Source organism: Anomaloglossus baeobatrachus, chromosome 2, assembly GCF_048569485.1.
Source record: "Anomaloglossus baeobatrachus isolate aAnoBae1 chromosome 2, aAnoBae1.hap1, whole genome shotgun sequence".
NCBI classification, from domain to species: Eukaryota; Metazoa; Chordata; class Amphibia; order Anura; family Aromobatidae; genus Anomaloglossus; species Anomaloglossus baeobatrachus.
Window position 1 is genome coordinate 91,839,542 of NC_134354.1, and position 24,162 is coordinate 91,863,703.

Here is a 24,162-nt window from a genome sequence, read left to right on the forward strand (position 1 = left end):
CTCGTCTAAGAAGCATTAGTTCAAGCACGAGTTCAAGTCCCAGCTGTCCCGGTAAAGAATTTAATTTATTTTTAATTTTAAATTATAATTATTATTTATTTATAATTATAATTTAATTTAATTTAATTATGCACTGAGGGAAGGAGCCGGACATCAGCTGTTAGCCGCGGGCCACACCTCTAAAATCGGAGCAGTTCACGGAATGAAGCTGCATTGCTCTCTCCTCTCTCTCTCTTCTCTCTCTCTTCTCTCTCCTCTCTCTCTTCTCTTCTCTCTCTCTCTCCTCTCTCTCTCCCTCTTCTCTCCTCTTCTCTCCTCTCCTCTTCTATCCTCTTCTCTCTCCTCTCTAAGTCTCTCTTCTCTCTATCTTCTCTCTCCTCTCCTCTCTATCTCTTCTCTCTCTCTCTCTTCGCTCTCCTCTCTTCTCTCTCCTCTCTTCTCTTTCTTTTCTCTCTCTCAGACCTGGCGATGATCAGCTGATGCGGTCACCTGACGGAATCAGCTGACACTATTAGCCGAGCGGTGAGGCCGGCTTTTTACTGCCCGGCCAGCTAAACTATCAGCTGCTGCTGTCAGACAGGAGTCTGCACAGAAGTAGTAGTTTTTGGGGGGTTTTTTGCACTGATGCATCAGCTGATTGTATAAAAGCTGTTTATACAATCAACTGCTGTGTCATGTGATTCAGGCCCTTGAACCTGATACATCATCTGATCACTTTGCCTTCCAGCAAACCGATCAGATGATATTGGATCCGGATTGGATGGCGCGGGACCCTTGACCCAGGATTACTGCAGAGGGGGGTTCTTTATTTCAATAAAGATGAAGTCACTAATTGTGTTGTGTTTTATTTCTAATAAAAATATTTTTCTGTTGTGTTTTTTTTTATCTGTACTAGAAATTTATGGTGGCCATGTCTAATATTGGCGTGACGCCATGAATTTCGGGCTTAGGGACAGTTGATAATATACACCTAGCCATAACCCCATTATTACCCAGCAAGACACCCACCACCAGGGCAGCTGGAGGAGTTGGATACAGCGCCAGAAGATGGCGCTTCTATGAAAGCACCATTTTCTGGGGCGGCTGCGGACTGCAATTTGCAGCAGGGGTGCCCAGAAAACTTGGGCACCCTGAGCTGCGGATTCCAATCCCCAGCTGCCTAGTTGTACCTTACTGGACACAAAAATTGGGTGAAGCCCACATCATTTTTTTTTAATTATTTCATGATAGTCATAAAATTATTAAAAAAAAAAAAAGGGCTTCCCTATATTTTTGGTTCCCAGCCGGGTACAAATAGGCAGCTGGGGGTTGGGGGCAGCCCATAGCTGCCTGCTGTACCTGGCTAACATACAAAAACATGGCGAAGCCCATGTAATTTTTTTGGGGGGCAAAAAACTCCTGCATACAGTCCTGGATGGAGTATGCTGAGACTTGTAGTTCTGCAGCTTCTCTCTGCTGTCTGTCTGTCTGTATGGAGGAGAGCAGACAGCAGCTGCAGAACTACAAGGCTCAGTATGCTGCATTCAGGACTGTATGCTGGAGGGAGATACGGGGAGCAGAACTACAAGGCTCAGCATACTCCATCTAGGACTGTATGCAGGAGATTTTTGCCCCCCCCCAAAAATGACGTGGGCTTCCCCATATTTTTGTATGCTAGCCAGGTATAGCAGGCAGGTACGGCTGCCCCCAACCCCCAGCTGCCTATTTGTACCCGTCTGGGAACCAAAAATATAGGGAAGCCCCCCTTTTTTTTTTTTTTTATTTCACAAATTTGATGAAATAATTAAAAAAAAAAAAATGATGTGGGCTTCGCCCAATTTTTGTGTCCAGCCAGGTACAACTAGGCAGCTGGGAATTGGAATCCGCAGCACAGGTTGGCCCGAGCTTTTTGGGCCCCTCTGCTGAGAATTGCAGTCCGCAGCCGCCCCAGAAAATGGCGCTTTCAAAGAAGCGCCATCATCTGGCGCTGTATCCAACTCTTCCAGCAGCCCTGAAGCCGGGTGGCTTGTTGGGTAATGATGGGTTAATACTAGCTTTGTTTTACTAGCTAGTATTAAGCCAGAGATTCTTAATGTCAGGCAAGTTTGACCCGGCCATTAAGAATCTCCAATAAAGGGTTAAAAAAAAAGACATCACACAGAGAAAAAATACTTTAATAGAAATAAATATAAATACACAGACACACTTAGAGACTCCATGTTTATTACTCACTGTCAGCCCTCCACGATCCTGGTCTTCTGTCTCCTTTCTCCTTCAACCCATGCAGCTCTGCTACATCAGACAGCACTGCATGGGAGGAAGACGCTGCTGCTCCATGCAGTCTAATCACTCAGTGAGTGAGCAGAGGCTGCGGGCTGTAAGCGGTGACGTTACCGCTGCCACTGTTACTATAGCAACGGCAATCTCCGATCACGTGATTCCCGGTGCCGCTATTTACCGGCTGTGGCAGCCAGTCCCTGCATGTGGGCTGAGTCTGTAAAGAGCGCCCACATGCAGGAACGGGGAAGCCGACCATGTGCCAGAGCATTTCGCCGGTACACGGAGATGCTGGAACAAGCACCGCGTACCGGAGAGATGCACTGACAGGACCTAGCATGACGTCTAGCCATGTGACCAGTCTGTAGCCAATGAGATAACAGACACGTGACTGGTCACATGCTATTTTGACGTCGCGGAAGGTCCTATCATCAGTGCTGGTTTCCAGGAGGACGCAGCTATTATCGGAAGGAAAAGCGGCGGGAGATCGAGTGCAGGACGCGTCGCGGGGACCTGTAAGTGTAATGGCAATGTTTATTAACTGTATGTGTACATGTATAATGTGTTTTTATGTGTTTGTGTTTGCCTGCCGTTGTTTTCAAAGGGGTTCGAAGGAGTTCGTCGAACTGAACTCGAACGCTAGGGGGGTGGCTCATCTCTAATTGTGAGGCACATTTATTTTCCCCTTCCCTAAAAAAAATGACAAAGAAATGCTAGGTACAGTACCAAAGAACAGCAACGGCAACAGGTCGCAGCATTAATGCGGCATATCACAAATTGTTCAAATTTACCGGTTCCATCGAATTTCCAGAAATTTGTCACAAATTCAATTAGCATCAAACAATTCACACATTTAATTAACTATGACATTTTAATTTAAATCAATAAATGACGTAATGATGACTCCCATCTGTGGTTCTTTAGTTTATGCAAAACTTAGGACTTCTGGGACTTGTAGTTTTGCAACAGTTGGATGCAGATCAGCAAAATAATACATAAAGTATGTAAAAAAAAAAGTAAAACTGCACTTACCGCCTTATCCCCCAGTGCTTTTTTTATATTAAAGCGGACCTTGAAGGCCTCTGGAGCATCTGGAAGTTAAATACATAGATAATTAGCAGTGAAATAATATTATAATCTCCATTTTTGTTATATATTGTTAGTATTCAATCAATTAAATATTAAAAGGAACCTGGCAGCTGATTCATCAGCCGTCCATACAAAAGGTAAGTCTTGATGTGGTTGGATGGCTTTTGCACTTTTTGATCAAAATGTCAACTAAGTACTTTACTTTTAAATGTGCATAGCAATAGTGGAGTTCATGTATTTGTTAATCGCAATTGTGCTGATGCAACACATACAGTAATGGCCGACAGTTTTGGCACTCTTGAAAGTATTCCAGAAATATAAGACACACTGGATTAAAAGATGCACCCCAAATTCAGAGGAAAAAAAGGGGGGAAGTCCGTCTTATAATTTCGGTGGTGTCTTATCGGGAGCGGGCAGCAGCGGTGGTGGAGCGGGGTCAAAGGAGGCAGGGGTGGTGGTGTGGGAGCGATGCTGTGGGGGCGATGCTCTGGGGGCTGTGCTGGAGCTGCGCTGTGTTGGTGCTGCAGGCCACTGGAGGTGTGTTGTGCTGGGGTTTAAGGAAAATGGCGCCCGAATGTGGAGATCTTGAGCTCATCTGTCCCGAAGACACTTTCCCAGAAGGATTTTGGATTAAGTATACTTTTGCAAACTGCAGTCTAGACTCTGTGTCAGCAGTGGGGTCCTCCTGGATCTCCTGCCATAGCGTTTCATTTCATTCAAATAGCGTTGAATTGTTTATGCTAACACTGATGCCTCCTGAGCCTGCAGGACAGCTTAAATTTCCTTGAAACTTGATTGGGGCTGCTTATCCACAATGCAGACTATCCTGTGTTGCAACCTTTCAGCAATTTTTCACTGCCATCAATGTCCAGGGATATTAGCAACAGTACCTTGGCTTGTAAATTTATTGATTATGTTGTACACTGTGGTCAAAACAACATCAAGATCTATGGAGATTGACTTGTAATCATGAAATTGTTGCCAATTTCCCAAAATTTGGGTTCTTAAGTCCTCAGACAGTTCTCTTCTCCTCTTTCTGTTCTCCATGCTTAGCGTAGCACACACAGAAACACAATGCAAAAACTGAGTCAACTTCTCCCCTTTTTATCTAGTTCAGGTGTGATTTTCATATTGTCCACACATGTTACTTGACACAGGTGAGTTGAAACGAGCATCACATGCTTGAAACAAACTTGGTTACCCACAATTTTGAAAAAGGTATTGTAGGCATTAGGTATTGGATAGTGTTCACACTGGCAACATTTTTAGTCCAGTAAGGCCCCCTTCACACATCAGTGATTCTGGTACGTTTGTGCTTTTTTTTTTATACGTACCAGCAGACCCATTCTAATCAATGGGTCTGCTCACACATCAGTGATTTTTCACTGAACTTGTCTCCGTGCAGCGTATACCCGTGGCCGTGATTCTGCACGGAGACAAGTCAGTTTATTTCTGGCATCACTGATGACCCACGGACCACACTATGGTGTGATTCGTGTGTGATCAGTGAAACACTTACCAGAAAATCACGGACATATTAAATATTTTCAACTTACCTTGCCTGCGATTCGCTCTGCAGCCTCTGCTCTCGGCAGCTTCTGCCTGGCTCATGAATATTCATGAGAGCAGGAACAGCCGACCAAGAAGTAGCTGCTGAGAGTGGTGGACGGACGCTGCAGAGCTGGAGACTTCAGCACCATGGACAGCAGGAGCGAAGGCAGGTGAATAATGTCCATGTGCAATCACGAATCACGGATCACGGATTGCACATGGGCAACCCACGGAACACGGAGGGACATGTGCGTGTTTTACACGTCAGTGAAGAACGTCAGTGTTTTTCACTGACGTGTGAAACGGGCCTAAGGCAAAGTTTATTAGCTCCATAAACCCTAGAGGGACCATAGCACAAAGGTAAAGACAGCAGAGCAGTACAGTACATATGGCAGGTTAATACTCCAGTAGGTACTGTATATGACCAATAATCCGGCAGGTATATGGCCACCGACATACAGGTCAGTATGAAATTTCTCTAGCTGCCACACTCTGGTAGACTGTCCACCCTCAAATGGTACGTTTTCTCTCTAATGCCTGCTTTACATGTTACGATTTCGCATACGATATCGTATGCGATCGTAACCTCCCCCATCGTATGTGCGGCACGTTCAATTTTGTTGAATGTGCCGCACAAACGATTAACCCCCGTCACACGTATTTACCCGTCCATACGACCTCGATGTGGGCGGTGAACGTCCACTTCCTGGAGTGGGAGGGACGTTCGGCGTCACATCGACGTCACACGGCAGCCGGCCAATAGAAGCGGAGGGGCGGAGAAGAGCGGCACGTAAACATCCCGCCCACCTCCTTCCTTCCGCATTGCTGGCCGGGAGCCGCAGGACGCAGGTAAGATCTGTTCATCGTTCCCGGGGTGTCACACACTGCGATGTGTGCTGCCCCGGGTACGATGAACAACCTGACGTTCAATTTATGAGGAATGAACAACGTGCGTGCGATGAACATTTACCATTCATTAGCACTCGCATGTAGCTGTTACACACTACAATGTACTTTACGATGCCGGATGTGCGTGACTTACGACGAGACCCCGCCGACACATCGTAAGATATATTGTAGCGTGTAAAGCGGGCTTAAGACCAAAGACAGCTCAGCTTCTTGGCTAACTCCCCGGTCACTCCATTCATAGAAACACTCCGGCATGTCTCTGTCCCAGCTACAGTTCACATCTTGGCTGGTCAATCATGAGGTTACAAATTCCCCTCTGCTACATCCAGCAGACTGACTGGCTCATCAGCTCCACATGCTGAACTCATTTTCTGGTTCTTTAGCAAAATACTGCAAGACCTGCAGAGCTGGGATTAACCCTGTCCTACCCATATATGCTACATATCCCTCTATCTGCCCAAAGCCAAGGGCTAGGCACCATTATTATTATTATTATTATTATTTATTTTTATAGCGCCATTCATTCGCTTTACAGTGAAAGAGGGTATACAACAATCATTAACAGTACATAACAGACTTGTATAGGAGGAGAGAGGACCCTGCCCGCGAGGGCTCACAGTCCATCTGCCAACCCACAGTGCTATACCTGAGTCCCCTTGCCAGGATGAGGAACAGTGCTGCAAGCAGGGAAGGTGAAGCAGGAGGTGCACTGGCAAATGCTACAGTCCATGGTTCTGAGTCACTTTTATCATTTTTCCTTCTATACATTCTCTCTCCAGAGATACTTGACAACATATCCCTATGTGGAACCCAGCCCAGAAACACAGCCACCCACAGTGGCATGTAACACACACAGGGAGCCATCACAATCACCATCACCAATCACACATAAACAGTTCCCATCAAACACTATCTGCTGGCTGAAACTTTATATATTTTCCAACAACCACCACTCCAGTGTTCTAATGGTACATTGTGTTTGCTAACTGTGTTAGAAGGCTAATGGATGTTTAGAAATCCCTTGAAAACTCTTGTGCAAGTATGTGAGCACAGCTGAAAACAGTTTTGCTGATTAGAGAAGCTATAAAACTGACCTTCCTTTGAGCTAGTTGAGAATCTGTAGCATTACATTTGTTGGTTCCATTAAACTCTCAAAATGGCCAGAAAAAGAGAACTTTCATGTGAAAATCGACAGTCTATTCTTGTTCTTAGAAATGAAGGATATTCCATGCGAGAAATTGCCAAGAAACTGAAGATTTCCTACAATGGTGTGTACTACTTCCTTAATAGGAGAGCACAAACAGGCTCTTACCAGAGTAGAAAGAGAAGTGGGAGGCCGCGCTGCACAACTGAGCAACAAGACAAGTACATTAGATTCTCTAATTTGAGAAATCGACACCTCACAGGTCCTCAACTGACAGCTTTATTAAATAGTACCTGCAAAACGCCAGTGTCAACATCTACAGTGAAGAGGCGACTTCGGGATGCTGGCCTTCAGGGCAAAGTGGCAAAGAAAAAGCCATATCTGAGACTGGCTAATAAAAGGAAAAGATTAAACTGGGCAAAAGAACACAGACATTGGACAGAGGAAGATTGGAAAAAAGTGTTATGGACAGACGAATCAAAGTTTGAGGTGTTTGGATCACACAGAAGAACATTTGTGAGATGCAGAACAACTGAAAAGATGCTGGAAGAGTGTGTGACGCAATCTGTCAAGCGTGGTGGAGGTAATGTGATGGTCTGGGGTTGCTTTGATGCTGGTAAAGTGGGAGATTTGAACAATGTAAAAGGGATTTTAAATAAGGAAGGCTATCCATTTTGCAACACCATGCTATACCCTGTGGAAAGAGCGTGATTAGAGCCAATTTCATCCTACAACAGGACAATGACACAAAGCACACCTCCAAATTATGCATGAACTATTTAGGGAAGAAGCAGGCAGCTGGTATTCTATCTGTAATGGAGTGGCCAGCCCAGACACCAGATCTCAACCCTATTGAGCTGTTGTGGGAGCAGCTTGACCATATGGTACTCAAAAAGTGCCCATCAAGCCAATCCAACTTGTACGAGGGGCTTCTGGAAGCATGGGGTGAAATATCTCCAGATTACCTCAGCAAATTAACAGCTTTAATGCCAAAGGTCTGCAAAGCTGTAATTGCTGCAAAGGAGCATTCTGTGCCGAAAGCAAAGTTTGAAAGAGAAAATTATTATTTCAAGTAAAAATCATTATTTCTAACCTCGTCAATGTCTGGACTATATTTTCTATTCATTATGCAACTCATTTGATAAATAAAAGTATGATTTTTCATGGAAAGAAGGGAATTTTGTTTACTTACCGTAAATTCCTTTTCTTCTAGCTCCTATTGGGAGACCCAGACAATTGGGTGTATAGCTTCTGCCTCCGGAGGCCACACAAAGTATTACACTTTAAAAAGTGTAACCCCTCCCCTCTGCTATACACCCTCCCGTGCATCACGGGCTCCTCAGTTTTGGTGCAAAAGCAGGAAGGAGGAAACTTATAAATTGGCCTAAGGTAAATTCAATCCGAAGGATGTTCGGAGAACTGAAACCATGGACCAAAAGAACAATTCAACATGAACAACATGTGTACACAAAAGAACAACAGCCCGAAGGGAACAGGGGCGGGTGCTGGGTCTCCCAATAGGAGCTAGAAGAAAAGGAATTTACGGTAAGTAAACAAAATTCCCTTCTTCTTTGTCGCTCCATTGGGAGACCCAGACAATTGGGATGTCCAAAAGCAATCCCTGGGTGGGTAAAAGAATACCTCGATAAAAAGAGCCGAAAAACGGCCCCCTCTTACAGGTGGGCAACTGCCGCCTGAAGGACTCGCCTACCTAGGCTGGCATCTGCCGAATCATCGGCATGCACCTGATAGTGTTTCGTGAAAGTGTGCAGACTCGAACAGGTAGCCGCCTGACACACCTGCCGAGCCGTAGTCTGGTGTCGCAATGCTCAGGACACCGACGGCTATGGAAAAATGGGCCTTCAGCTCTGCAGGAATCGGAAGCCCAAAAGAACGGTATGCTTCAAGAATCGGTTCCTTGATTCACCGAGCCAAGGTTGACTTGAAAACCTGAAATCCCTTACTCTGGTCCGCGATAAGGACAAGAGCGCATCAGACCGGTGCAGGGGCGCCGTGCGAGAAATGTAGAGCCGGAGTGCTCTCACCAGATCTAATAAATGCAAATCCTTTTCACATTGGTGAACTGGATGCGGACCCAAAGAGGGTAAAACGAAACGGGGATACCTTAGGGAGAAAGGCCGGGACTGGACGTAGAACCACCCTATCCTGGTGAAACACCAGGAAGGTGGCTTTGCATGACAGCTCTGCCAGCTGAGATACTCGTCTGAGTGATGTGACTGCCACTAGGAAGGCCACCCTTTGCGAAAGAAAGTGGGCAAGACAAACGGCCAGGGAGTAAAACCCTGATCAGAGCACCAGGATAAGAAGATCCTCCAAGTCCTGTGATAGAACTTGGCGGACGTTGGTTTCCTGGCCTGTCTCATGGTGGCAATGACATCTGGAGATATCCCTGATGACGCTAGGAGCCATCACACAGTGAGGATTAGAGCCGTAGAATTCCGAAGGAAATATGGCCCTTGATGCAGCAAGTCAGGTCGGTCAGGGAGTGCCCACGGTTGACCCACCGTGAGGTGCCACAGATCCGGGTACCACGATCACCTCGGCCAGTCTGGAGCAACGAGGATGGCGCAGTGACAGTCTGACCTGATCTTGCGTAACACTCTGGGCAGTAGTGCCAGAGGAGGAAATACATAAGGCAGTCGAAACTGCGACCAGTCGTGAACTAGCGCCTCTGCCGCCAGAGCTCTGTGATCCTTGGACCGAGCCCTGAATGCCGGGACTTTGTTGTAGTGCTGAGACGCCATTAGATCGACGTCCGGCGTTCCCCAACGGCAACAGATCTCTAGAAACACATGCGGGTGAAGACCATTCCCCTGTGTCCATGCCCTGGCGACTGAGAAAATTCTGCTTCCCAGTTTTCTACGCCCGGGATGTGAACTGCGGAGAAGTTGGAGGCTGTGGCTTCCGCCCACAGCCGCATCTGCCGAACTGCTCGGAAGGCTTGACGACTGCGTGTGCCGCCCTGGTGGATGATGTACGCAACTGCCTTGGCGTTGTCCGACTGAATTCGGATCTGCCTGCCGTCCAGCTACCGCTGGAACACCTTTAGGGCTAAATCCACTGCCCTTATCTCCAGAACATTTAACCGAGGGGAGGACTCTGTCGGAGTCCAGGTTCCCTGAGCCGAGTGGTGGAGGAAGACCGCTCCCCACCCTGACAGACTCGCGTCCGTCGTGACCCCAGCCCCGGCTGGGGCCCGGAAGGATTTTCCTTCGCCCAGGAAGTGGAAAGAAAACACCACTGAAGAGAGGTTTTGCTGCAAGGGAAAGAGAGACGTTCTTGTCTAGGGACGTCGACCTCCTGTCCCATTTGCGGTGTCCGAAAGAATCGGACGCAGACGAAACTGCGCAAGGGAACTGCCTCCCTTGCTGTCACCATCTTCCTGGGACAGTGCATGAGGCACCTCAAGGGGTGACTGGGCCCGAAGGAGAGATTGCACCCCTGTCTGTAGTGAACGCTGACTATACAGCGGAAGCTTCACTATCGCTGAGAGAGTATAAAACTCCATCCCGAGATAAGTCAGTGATTGGGTCGGTGTCAGTTTTGACCCTGGAATTTTGATGATCTACCCGAACCCCTGGAGAGTCTCCAGAGCCATGGCCAGGTTGTGATGACATGCCACCCAGGAGGGTGTCTTGACTAGAGGATCGTCTAGGTAAGTGATCACCAAGTGGCCCTGTAGGACCGCCACCACTGCTGCCATGATCTTGGTGAAGACCCGTGGGGCTGTCGCCAGGCCGAATGGCAGTGCCACGAACTGAAGGTGTTCATCTCTGATGGCGAAACGCAGAAAGCGTTGAAGCTCGGGTGCGATCGGCACATGGAGATAAGCATCCTTGATGTCAATTGATGGTAGGAAGTCTCCTTGTGACATCGAGGCTTCAGAGTGTTCACCGCCTGAAAAAGTGCATCGGCTCACTCGGGGGGCGGAGATGTTCTGAAGAAACGAGTCGGAGGACGAGAGCAGAGCTGTATCCTGTAACCGTGAGACAGAATGTCTCTCACCCATCGGTCTTGGACTGCGGCAAGGACGAGACTGTCTAGTAACTTCATCCAATTGCTCGCCAAACAAACGGTCACCATAAAATGGCAAACCGGTTAAGAACTTCTTGGAAGCAGAGCCTGCCTTCCATTCACGTAGCCACATGGCCCTGCAGACTGCCACTGAATTGGTGGATGCTACCGCTGTACGGCTCGCAGAGTCCAGGAACGGCGTTCATGGCGTAGAACGAAAAAACCTACGCCTGAGAAGTGGAGGACACAACCTGCGTGGCAGAGTTATGTGCAACCGCAATAATCTCAGCCGGAGAAGCTGAGATAGCTTGGAGTGCCCTCACGGCTGCGAAGGCTGGAGCAAAAGATGCGACTATGGCTTCATAGATGGATTTCATCATAAGCGTTATTTGCCTGTCAGTGGCATTCGTGAGAGATGGACATCTGCCCCTAATACTACGGATCTAGCCGCCTGCCTAGAGACTGGAGGATCCACCCTGTGACACTGAGCCCAACCGTTAAGCACGTCAGGGGGGAAAAGGGTAACGCGTGTCAATAAGGCGCTTAGTAAGCGCTTGTCCGTCAAGTTCTGTGCTACTGGACGGCCCCTCTGGAGTTAGAGTGATCGAAACACGCACTCCTGATGAAGTCGGGGAAGGTTCCCAGCGGCCCGCTTAGCCTATCAGAGGCCGCGGTCCGTGACGGAGTTCTCACCGTGGGATCTGGGTGTTACCCCAGGATGTTGTACCGACTCAGAGGGACCCGGGAGCGATGAACTCACAGCTCCCTGGCCCTGTGGTATCGGTCTGGACTGCAAGGCTTCCAGTATCTTAGCAGACCCCCTGTCCATAGACAGAGTCCTGTGATGTGAAAGCTATTCAGAGATTTGCTGATTTCATCATGGAAACTCTGTCGCTGTCATCTGTGCAGTGCCCGTAATATAGCCGCACAAGAGGTACCGGTTGTAAAATAAGCCAGTGCCTTGGCACCCTTACTCTTTAAGAGCAGACAACAGCATGTCGTCCGCAGAGTAATCAGTGAGGGTATACAGCCAAAAACAAATAATGCTGCCGAACAGTGAGATCATATACCATATAAATAAACATATATATATACACTGCGGCACCAAGGGGGGGACAGCACCTGAAAAACTGGTGCCCCCCAGTGCTCAGTGAGGGGGAAGGAGGATACCAACGTATGCTCCAGCCCTCCCTGCCGACGTCCAGTCGGCCGTCCCGTCGTTACCCCTGACTGGCAGGCCCGAGAACGGGAGTATATAGCACTAGGCCGTAAGAGCCAGGGACTAAATTTAAAAACGCGGCCGGCAGACATGGCGCGGTCGGCGCGGTAGTCCCAGTCTCACAAACCAGTCAGCAACCGCTGCGGCGTTTGTAACACAGATGCTGCATGCACCGTCCCTCAGGGGACACAGAGTACGTTATGATGCAGGGCTCTGTCCCTGTAGTCACAAAAGTGCGTGAATCTGGTGGCCTATAGTGATCAGTGAGGGGGGGCGGAGGACAGCGAGGTGTGCTCCAGCCCTCCCTGTCGGCATCATACCGACCGTTCCGCCCTTCTCCCTGACTGGCAGGCTCAGGGGCGGGAGTTTAACACACTAGGCCGCAAAAGCCGGGGACTAAAGTAAAAACCGCGGCCGGCAAACATAGTCCCGGACAAAAAATCCACACCGCAGTCGCAGCTGCGTCTGAGGCCAAGGTGCTTCATGCACCGTCCCAACGGGGACACAGAGTACCTGTAGATGCAGGGCCATGTCCCTGACGATACTCCGTCTCCTGTCCGGCAGATTCCCCCAGGGGCTGCGGATGTGGCTTGTGGCCACCAGATTCTCTGCCCCGGGTCTCCCTCAGCTGCAGCCAGAAGTTGCTGAAAACATGGCTGACGGCGTTCTCTGAGGGGGAGGGAGGCGTGGGCGTAGTCACAAAAAGTGCGGGAATCTGGTGCCCCAGCGTGGGTAGTGAGGGGGGCGGAGGACAGCTCAGTGTACTCCAGCCCTCACTGTCAGCGTCATACCGACCGTCCCGCCCTTTTCCCTGACTGGCAGGCCTGGGGGCGGGAGAATCCCATACTAGGCCGCAAAAGCCGGGGACTAAAGTTAAAATCGCGGCCGGCCGGCAGTGCACGGTCGGCGCGGTAGTCCCGGACCCATACGCATGCCGCAGTCGCTGCAGCGTCTGGGCCCAAGGTGCTTTATGCGCCGTCCCAACGGGGACACAGAGCACCTTGCACTAGAAAGTGCGGGAATCTTCCAGTGCAGCGTCCCTCCCTTCCCCTGACTGGCAGGCCCGGGGGTGGGAATATGCGGTACTAGGCCGCAGAAGCCGGGGACTAGAGTTATAAGCGCGGCCGGCAAACAAGCGCGGTCAGCGCGGTAGTCCCGGCGCACTAACACGCCCAGCAGTGCTGCAGCGTGTTATGACACAAGCGCTCCATGCGCCGTCCCCAAGGGGACACAGACTACCTCACAGTAGCAGGGCCATGTCCCTGACGATACCCAGCTCCTGTCCAGCAGATTCCCCAGGGGCTGCGGAGGGAGCACGGTCCCAGTGTCTGGAGACCGATTATGGATCCCACTTCACCCAGAGCCCTGCAGGGATGGGGAAGGAAAACAGCATGTTGGCTCCTGCCTATGTACCCGCAATGGGTACCTCAACCTTAACAGCACCGCCGACCAGAGTGGGGTGAGAAGGGAGCATGCCGGGGGCCCTATATGGGCCCACTTTTCTTCCATCCGATATAGTCAGCAGCTGCTGCTGACTAAATTGTGGAGCTATGCGTGCATGTGTGCCTCCTTCGCACAAAGCATAAAAACTGAGGAGCCCGTGATGCACGGGAGGGTGTATAGCAGAGGGGAGGGGTTACACTTTTTAAAGTGTAATACTTTGTGTGGCCTCCGGAGGCAGAAGCTATACACCCAATTGTCTGGGTCTCCCAATGGAGTGACAAAGAAAGACAAAATTGTCTGGGTGACCCCAAACTTTTCAACTGTCGTGTATATTTTTTTACATATTTAGAAAACCATGTATAATTTCCTCTACATTTTCCAAAAACCTGATAGTTAGTGATGATAATTCACATAAAATCTCAAGAAAATACATTCAGTTAATGGGTGTAATGTGAAAAAATATTGAAAAGTTCACGGAGTCTGAATACTTTTTCAAGTTACTCAATATCTATTGTGGCGTTCTCTTTTAAGAAGCAGTATATAGTTAAAATCACATCAAATGTTAACATTTACAAGATTAAGGATCATTCTTAATAATTTATACTGTAAACCTTACAGGAGTACAGATGTATTTATTAACGAATCCCCCCTAGCTCAAAGAAGGCAATCTAATGGCTTCCAAATATTATTGAACATAGTTCCCAAATAGACAAAGTATAGTCTCATCTTTTGAAAACTTTTGTCCAGCGTGGGTGCAGAGGCTAAGATTCACACCAATGACTAGAACAAAGGGGAAGAGACGCTCAGCTGAGCACAGCTCCCTTCTAAAACTGAAGACTTTCTATAGAGCCTATCTTCAGTTTTGGAGAATTGTAGCTTCTGTTTCTTTATTGAAGCCATTGTTGGGCTCTTCATCACCCCATATACATCCTTTTTTTAAATCTAATAATGTTATTAATCTTTGCAATGTAGTCCTGTAACATAGATTAAGAAATCTGTATTAAGAGGGCAGCAATGAACTTCACCTCCGCTTACAACCTCCTACTTCTTCCAATTTTGATAGGACTATCATCAACCTGAGACAAGACACAAACTATTGGTTCGACACACAATAAGATCCAAAGCAATTTCCTAAAAAAAAAAAGCCAGAACTCTTTCCAATGGTCTCCTTTCACCGACCACTCCCAAAGTACAAGCATCAGAACGTTATTCTCTAATCCACATGTAAGGCCGACGGTTTCTGCTTAAACCAAAGCAGGGGTCTTCTATTCACAAATAGTTGAAACCCTCTAGGGTCAATTTAAGGATCTGATACCTGTAACCCAGTTGGAACAAACAGCCAATACATATTTGTAAGAAATAGAGATTTGCCCATATTTTCTTTTCCTATCTGCTCTGAGATAAAGTGATACTGTGATTTACCTGGTCTGCAGAGTTCTGAGATAGAAATGCCGAACAAAGGGAGAACCAGAAATAGAGATTTTCCCAGCATCCTAGTAGAATGTAAATCCCTCCGGAGAAAGACTCCGCTGGCCACTGAAAAGCTGTCTTAAAAACTTTGCCTGGAAAAAGGGCTTAATTATTAATCTCTTCTACAGCCAAATGATCTGTAAAGCCTGTGTTTTTCTAACCATTTGTCATTTGGAATTAGACACTAATTATACAAATTATTTGCATTTGCTTACCATTGCTCTGTTCACCCTGATTAGCCAACAATCATTAATAAATTAAAATGATTACACCATCAGTCCTGATAGCGCTGTAAAAGGTGGCGGAGAAGGGGCACTACATGTCAGGTACAGTTGTGAAAGTACTCTGTGGGCTCTTCTGGAGGAAGCGATAGGCCTGGCTCATTTCTTTATAATCGACAGGTTCTGACATCACAGCGAGGCGTTAATACAGATATTTACACAGTTGTCATTTAACTAACCCCAGATGTTGGAGACCTTCTTCTCCGAAGAGGATGATGGTGTTTTATATTAATCAGTTGTAGATACAAATCTTCCTTTTATACCAAAATGAAACAGCCTGAATTGCTTCCTAATATCCTGATCCGAGACGATAACCCCATTCAGATGGATACTTACCCTAACATTACAGGTCGAACAGGGTAACTTCATTAAGATGGGTCCTTAGCTTCAACTACCAGTTCGACAAGGTAACCTCATTCAGATAGATACTTTAACTTTGATGCTCAAAGTGGCCACCGTCAGCTGCAATGCACATCTGGACTCTGGACAGCATACTGTATCTTGCTGCACGTTGTGCAATATGGTAGGTGACACGTTTGCACAAGCATCTGTGATACGTCGTTGTAGGACCTGCAATGTTGGTGGAGGGGTCGCATACACCTGCTGTTTGATGTGACCTTACAGAAAGAAGTCCAATGGGGTCAGGTCAGGTTAGCGTTGAGGCCACTCCACGCAGCCACCATACCCAATGACTTGTAGGAAGGTCTCCATGAGGCATCGCTTCACGTCCGCAGCCTTGTGAGTTTTACACGTTCTAATCATAGCATTTCTGTATACAAACTGTCGATTCGTATTGAATTGATGATGCCCTACAACTTTGTAATTCACTTTTTTTCTCTATCTCGTTCCGTTTTCGAGATAAAAATGCTAACTCCATTGTTTTCCACCAGTTGGTGGTTTCATTGCGTAGCGCATGGCTACTTTACTATACCTAGACACCACTTCTATGCCTATAGCTGCCGCCGTTCTCAAGTTAATGGCGGTAGACAGGATATGGGTGGACACACTGTATAATCAGTAAACAGTTACCTAAAATCATATTATTTAAAGGGGTTGTCTCACATGGACATCATATCGGGAAGTCCAATGTACATAACTGTAGGGTGAGACAAAAATACTGTCAACTACTGATCACTAACAATGATAATAATAATAATAATAATGATAATGAAGTTTATTTTTATAGCGCCAACATATTCTGCAGCACTTTACAATTAAGTGAGGGGTTGCACAGACAAAAACAAAACAAAGTAACACATAGTTCAGCAGCTGCAGTAGGAATGAGGTTCCTGCTCGTAACCTTACAATCTATGGGGAAATAGGGGGACACAAAAAGTAAAATGTGCTTGTAGTGTGTAGTCCAGTTGTGCCGCCCCAGCAACAGATCGAATCGCTTGCATCCGGGGGTAGTGTCCGTTCGTGGCTCGAGGGTCTCCCAACCCGGGGGCTTAGGGGCCTCAATCTAAAGAAAAAGGGGGATATTTACAGGGGAGTTGTACTTCGTGACGCCACCCATGGTGTGCGGTAACTGGGAGTACCGCCGCTGCCGTTGGGAGTACCCGGGGTGATGGAGTGGGGCAGCAAGGTGTTGTTGCCCTCCACGGGTAGGGGTAGGCCCCGGGACTCTGGATGATGCTACTGGGTGCCGTGAAGGGAAAATCACTCAGGTACTCACTCAGCCAATAAGCAAACGCTGATGTCGCAGGCGGGGAGGACGCCGTCGCTGCTGCGCTCTCACTAATGCTCGGGTCCGGCGCTGCTGCGGCTGCTGCTGCTCGGTGGCTTGAGCGGTGGGCCGGATCCGGGAACTCGAGCGGCGCTCCTCACCTGTGAGTGAAAGGGGTGGTTGGTTTGGGGGATATAGTCCGTGACGCCACCCACGAGTCGTCGTGAAGATAGGCACCACCGCTGCTGATGACGGGGATCCCGGGAGCGATGGTAAGGAGCAGCTGGGATGTTTTCCCCCTCCGTGGGTAGGGGTCGGTGGTCCCGGGGCCCGGTGATGTTGTGACGGGGAGGCAGGGTTGGTTAGGTGCAGGGTTGCAGGGACAGTGCGGTGCGGTGCCGGATGGCACGAGTGTACTCACTCAGCAAGAAAGGTACAAAGTCCTTGGTAAACGAAACGGCTGGATAGACGGGTCCCGCAGCCGGCTGCAGTGCTTCTCCCCGGACAGGTGATGGCGGCTGTCTTTCCCTGCACCTTAATGTTCTCCTTCTGACTACTATTGATTCCCAACGGTAGTCCGGTCCCCGGTGTATGGGTACCGGAGGAGCCCGTTTGCCCGCAGACGCTGGCCCTTGGGTCTCTAACCTTAGGTCGGTAGCTGTATACCCTCACGGTGTGGGCTGTTGCCTTCAATCGGGACTTTTGCTGTTGTGAAACCCCTGGGGTTCCAGTCACATTCGGATCTGACTATTGTCGGCGGCTCCAAGCCTAGTCGGGGTCCGATGGCCCTGCCTGTGTGTGCTGGCTTCACTTCGCTCCCCGGTCGGTACCGGCGGGCCGTCACCCGACCCCGGTCCTACGGTTCCGCATTGCTTCACCACTCCTGCAGACGGCCACCACCGTCTGCCAACCTTGCTGTCAGTGCCTGGGCCACAAACCCAGACACCCAAGTGCTTACTCCTCACTCCTCAAACTCCAACACTAAACTACTGTCACTTTTCCCACCTCCAAGCCTGTGAACTCCTCGGTGGGTGGGGCCAACCGCTTAGCTCCGCCCCACCTGGTGTGGACATCTGACCCTGGAGGGAGGCAACAAGGATTTTGTGTTTGGCTGGTGTCCCTGTCTAATGGGGTGGGGTGTTTGTGTGTTATCTGTGACGACCTGGCTAGGCCAGGGCGCCACATTCCCCCTTGGTGAAATGCAGACCTTCTGCGGTTTGCCCGTCCATCACCGGTTTTATTTTTCAACTGTAAAAAGATAAATTAACATGTAAAACATTTTAAACATACGCATATTTGTTAGGACACTTCAAACGTTGCACATATATAACATTTTTAATACTGACGGACGGACGGATGTCTTCCGCTCTCCCACCCAAGCAACCTAGCCCTGATGCTGCCCCTAAGAAGTGGGCAGCACTCCTTAACCCCAGTCCAGGTTCAGGCTGCCCGAGCGGGAACGGGTACGGTGACTAGCACCCGGCTGTCACTTCAGGGGACCCCACGTCCTTGGGGGACCCCTGACCCCCGGAGGATGGCCACCGGTCCTGGTGGTAGCTGGGTCCCAGCCTACTCTGCTGCGGGCCCTTCCTCCAATCTGCCTCTCCTGAGGCGGCAACGATTTCCATCCCATAAAACTATTTACATGCCCACCAGTTCGTGGGTGGCCTGCCAGTTCTCGGTCATGTCCATGAGTAGTCTCTCATGCAAGTTGTAAACACATAGGGTCCCTCCGGGGACAACTTGCCGGCAACGGCCGGAATAATCACGTAGACAATCAGGTAAAGATTCACGGTTCATTAGAGTCATTCAATCACATATTTACACGCTTAACATATGACACCCCTAAATGGTAGTTTCCCTGTACCTAAGCGGGGGTTGACCTAGGTTGGGGCGTGTGGACCTTCTGGGCCCAATGCTATCAGTGGAGGTCAAGGGGACAGAGGAGACAGCTCCTCTTCCCGTCTACTGCGTGGGGCCGGCGGGGGCTCAGGGGGCTGGATACAGGTGCAGCCCTGGGCACTGGTTCACTGGCGGGTACTTCCGTCTCCTTTTCCTCCACGGGTTGTGGGAACATTATCACCGGAATGAGCACCGCGCCGTTCTGTGTAGGCCAGTCCGCTGGGAAATCACTCATTACTGTGTGGATCACCTCTTTCTCCTTCTCCCCGGTTTATCTGGGGGTTGGAACTTCAGCTGCTATCTTCAACGGCGACGGGCACCTCTTCAGGTGGTCCCTGAACACCGTGGCCAAAGTCTTCCCCTGGTCACGACTAATCTGGTAGGCCTTCTCATTCTCCCATTCAGTGGGCTGTATGACATACGGGGTCTTTTCCCAATGGTCGTCGAGCTTATGGGTTCTTCTTTTTCGTTTCAGCACTACATCTCCAGGTTTAATGGGGCCAGCTGGAGCCCACTTGTTGAAATACTGTTCCTGCTGTTCCCGGCTCCGACACAGGTTCCTTTCCACGTACTCCTGGACCTGTCGGTACTGCGCTCTCTGCCGAGCGTCCCATCCAGCAGTCGAAGGGAGGGCTTCTGGAGCTTCCAAACCCATTTCTAGGTCTACTGGTAGCCGGCCTGGCCGAGCTCTCATCAGGTACGCTGGTGTACATTTGGTAGAGCTGGAAGGGATGTTATTGTACATATCGACCAGGTCGGGCAGCTTTTCTGGCCACAGGTTCTGCTCTTCTAGCGGTAACGTCTTGAGGAGACCCAGGACCAGATGGTTCATCTTTTCACACATGCCATTGGTCTGGGCATGGTAAGGCGTGATCCGAATTTTCTTGCAGCCGTACAACTGGCAGAATTCTTGAAACACCTCCGCTTCAAAAGCCGGGCCCCGGTCGGTAAGCACCCTCTCCGGCTACCCGTGCGGTCGGCAGAAATAGGCCTGGAATGCTCTAGCGGCGGAACAGCCGGTCAGGTCCTTGACTGCGACAACCACCATAAATCTTGAATAGTGGTCTACAATGGTCAGGGCGTAGGTGTACCCACTTCAGCTAGGGGTGAGCTTCACGTGGTTGAGGGCGACCAGCTCCAGCGGCTGATGAGTAATGATTGGGTGCAAAGGGGCCTTCTGGCTGGCCTCGTCCCTTCTTCTCAGTGCACAGGGACCACACTCTCGGCACCAGGCCTCCACAGACTCCCGCATCCCACTCCAATAGAATCGCTCCCTCAACAGCATCTCCAGCTTCTTCCACCCAAAGTGCCCGGCACCATCATGGTAAGCCCGTAGAACTGTGGGTACACTAGCTTGTGGAACCACCCAGGGCCGGCGTCAGCACCCGGCATACCCGGGCAAATGCCGGGGCCCTGGAGAGCCGGGGGGGCCCACTCGGCCTCGTCAGCTCTGGTGCACCTTGGCCGGGGCCCACTCTCCTTAGTTCTGCGGTCCCCGGGCCGAGTTCCGGGGACCGCAGTCCTCGGCAGGAATCTGCGGCGCCGTCTCTTTAAGGCGCGCAGACTTCCTGGTTTGAACTTCATCTGTGGGCGGAGCTACAGACCGGCGTCCTGCTCAGTCCCACAGATGAGAGTTGCAGTGCCAGCCAGCGACCCCCAGCACAGCGTGTCCCTCCGGCGCTGTGTGGGCCCCCTCTCCACCGTGACCTGAGCGGTATGTGCCCTCCCCAACCCCGATTTATGCCCCCCCCGGAGCCGCGCGTGTCTGTCTCTGTCTGTATGTAGCAGAGCTAGGTGTGTATGTATATAGCAGAGCTATGTGTGCATGTATATAGCAGAGCTAGGTGTGTATGTATATAGCAGAGCTAGGTGTGTATGTATATAGCAGAGCTAGGTGTGTATGTATATAGCAGAGCTATGTGTGCATGTATATAGCAGAGCTAGGTGTGTATGTATATAGCAGAGCTATGTGTGTATGTATATAGCAGAGCTATGTGTGTATGTATATAGCAGAGCTAGGTGTGTATGTATATAGCAGAGCTAGGTGTGTATGTATATAGCAGAGCTAGGTGTGTATGTATATAGCAGAGCTAGGTGTGTATGTATATAGCAGAGCTAGGTGTGTATGTATATAGCAGAGCTAGGTGTGTATGTATATAGCAGAGCTATGTGTGTATGTATATAGCAGAGCTATGTGTGTATGTATATAGCAGAGCTAGGTGTGTATGTATGTGGCAGAGCTAGGTGTGTATGTATATAGCAGAGCTAGGTGTGTATGTATATAGCAGAGCTAGGTGTGTATGTATATAGCAGAGCTAGGTGTGTATGTATATAGCAGAGCTAGGTGTGTATGTATGTGGCAGAGCTAGGTGTGTATGTATATAGCAGAGCTAGGTGTGTATGTATATAGCAGAGCTAGGTGTGTATGTATATAGCAGAGCTATGTGTGTATGTATATAGCAGAGCTATGTGTGTATGTATATAGCAGAGCTAGGTGTGTATGTATATAGCAGAGCTAGGTGTGTATGTATATAGCAGAGCTAGGTGTGTATGTATATAGCAGAGCTAGGTGTGTATGTATGTGGCAGAGCTAGGTGTGTATGTATATAGCAGAGCTAGGTGTGTATGTATATAGCAGAGCTATGTGTGTATGTATATAGCAGAGCTAGGTGTGTATGTATATAGCAGAGCTAGGTGTGTATGTATATAGCAGAGCTAGGTGTGTATGTATATAGCAGAGCTAGGTGTGTATGTATATAGCAGAGCTATGTGTGTATGTATATAGCAGAGCTATGTGTGTATGTATATAGCAGAGCTATGTGTGTATGTATATAGCAGAGCTATGTGTATGTATATAGCAGAGCTAGGTGTGTATGTATATAGCAGAGCTAGGTGTGTATGTATATAGCAGAGCTATGTGTGTATGTATATAGCAGAGCTATGTGTGTATGTATATAGCAGAGCTATGTGTGTATGTATATAGCAGAGCTATGTGTGTATGTATATAGCAGAGCTATGTGTGTATGTACATAGAGTTATGTGTGTATGTATATAGCAGAGCTATGTGTGTATGTATATAGCAGAGCTATGTGTGCATGTATATAGCAGAGCTATGTGTATGTATATAGCAGAGCTATGTGTGCATGTATATAGCAGAGCTATGTGTGCATGTATATAGCAGAGCTAGGTGTGTATGTATATAGCAGAGCTAGGTGTGTATGTATATAGCAGAGCTAGGTGTGTATGTATATAGCAGAGCTATGTGTGTATGTATATAGCAGAGCTATGTGTGTATGTACATAGCAGAGCTATGTGTGTATGTATATAGCAGAGCTATGTGTGTATGTATATAGCAGAGCTAGGTGTGTATGTATATAGCAGAGCTATGTGTGTATGTATATAGCAGAGCTATGTGTGCATGTATATAGCAGAGCTATGTGTGTATGTATATAGCAGAGCTATGTGTGCATGTATATAGCAGAGCTATGTGTGCATGTATATAGCAGAGCTATGTGTGTATGTATATAGCAGAGCTATGTGTGTATGTATATAGCAGAGCTATGTGTGCATGTATATAGCAGAGCTATGTGTGTATGTATATAGCAGAGCTATGTGTGTATGTAGCAGAGCTAGGTGTGTATGTATATAGCAGAGCTATGTGTGTATGTAGCAGAGCTATGTGTGTATGTATGTGGCAGAGCTATGTGTGTATGTAGCAGAGCTATGTGTGTATGTATATAGCAGAGCTATGTATGTAGCAGAGCTATGTGTGCATGTATATAGCAGAGCTATGTATATAGCAGAGCTATGTATGTAGCAGAGCTATGTGTGCATGTATATAGCAGAGCTATGTGTGTATGTATATAGCAGAGCTATGTGTGTATGTATATAGCAGAGCTATGTGTGTATGTATGTGGCAGAGCTATGTGTGTATGTATATAGCAGAGCTATGTATATAGCAGAGCTATGTATGTAGCAGAGCTATGTGTGCATGTATATAGCAGAGCTATGTGTGTATGTATATAGCAGAGCTATGTGTGTATGTATATAGCAGAGCTATGTGTGTATGTATGTAGCAGAGCTATGTGTGCATGTATATAGCAGAGCTATGTGTGTATGTATGTGGCAGAGCTATGTGTGTATGTATATAGCAGAGCTATGTGTGTATGTATATAGCAGAGCTATGTGTGTATGTATGTAGCAGAGCTATGTGTGCATGTATATAGCAGAGCTATGTGTGTATGTATGTGGCAGAGCTATGTGTGTATGTATGTAGCAGCGCTGTGTCTGTATGTATGTATCCAGCAGAGCTGTGTGTGTTTGTCTGTATGCATGTATGATGTGTATCTATGTATGTCAGTGTATATGACTGTATAGATGTGTCAGTTCTATATGTATTTTTGTGAGTTTGTCGTTAAATATGTATATGTATGTGTACGTATGTGTGTCTGCGTGTGGATGGGGCCCACTGGGACTCTTCCGCCCGGGGCCCACAAAAACCTGGAGCCGGCCCTGGAACCACCAGCTGACGAACCTTTTCATGGGTCTTCGGGTTGATCAGTTCCCGATACAGTATCCCCTGGTCCAGATGCAGCCGGGCTCGTTCTTTCCACAGCCGTTGGGACTCAGGCGGAGCAGCGGGGTCCAGCCCAGTGGAACCTTGTCAATCATGGTCTTGACCACTTGGACGGCAGGCGCTTGGTCTTGGGCTTCTTGCCATCCCTGACTTGGCAGCGGGTCCAGGCTCGCCTGTTGCTGCTGGACATGCAGCTTCTCGACTGGTGGCTGGTGGAATGCGGGCAGCTCGATTTCTTCGAGATCATCACCTTCCGGTCCCTCATCTGATAGGTGGGGCATCCGGGATAGCGCATCCGCGTTGGTGTTCTTGCGGCCGGCTCGGTACTTGATCGTGAAGTCATAATTAGACAGCCGGGCTACCCACCGCTGCTCCAATGCGCCTAGTTTGGCCGTGTCCAGATGGGTTAACGGATTATTGTCCGTATAGGCGGTGAACTTAGCGGCTGCGAGGTAATGGCAAAATCGCTCAGTAATGGCCCACACCAGAGCTAGGAACTCAAGCTTGAAGGAGCTGTAATTCTCAGGGTTCCTTTCCGTGGGCCGGAGTTTTCTGCTGGCATAGGCGATCACTTTTTCCCTTCCGTTCTGGACCTGGGACAGGACGGCTCCCAAGCCCACA

General features: G+C 48.6%; 1 protein-coding gene across 1 annotated transcript in view; it reads right to left on the minus strand.

Annotated features, from left to right (window-relative positions):
• CLTRN (collectrin, amino acid transport regulator) overlaps positions 1–15,177 on the minus strand; it is a 98,790-nt gene extending 83,613 nt beyond the window's left edge. Inside the window, exons 1-2 of the mRNA XM_075335161.1 lie at positions 15,069–15,177; positions 3,289–3,347 (exon numbers count right to left, since the gene is read on the minus strand). Coding sequence (XP_075191276.1) covers positions 3,289–3,347; positions 15,069–15,138 — 129 coding nt within the window. The 5' untranslated portion in view covers positions 15,139–15,177. The remainder of the gene's footprint in view (positions 1–3,288; positions 3,348–15,068) is intronic.
• Positions 15,178–24,162: the final 8,985 nt, after the last annotated feature.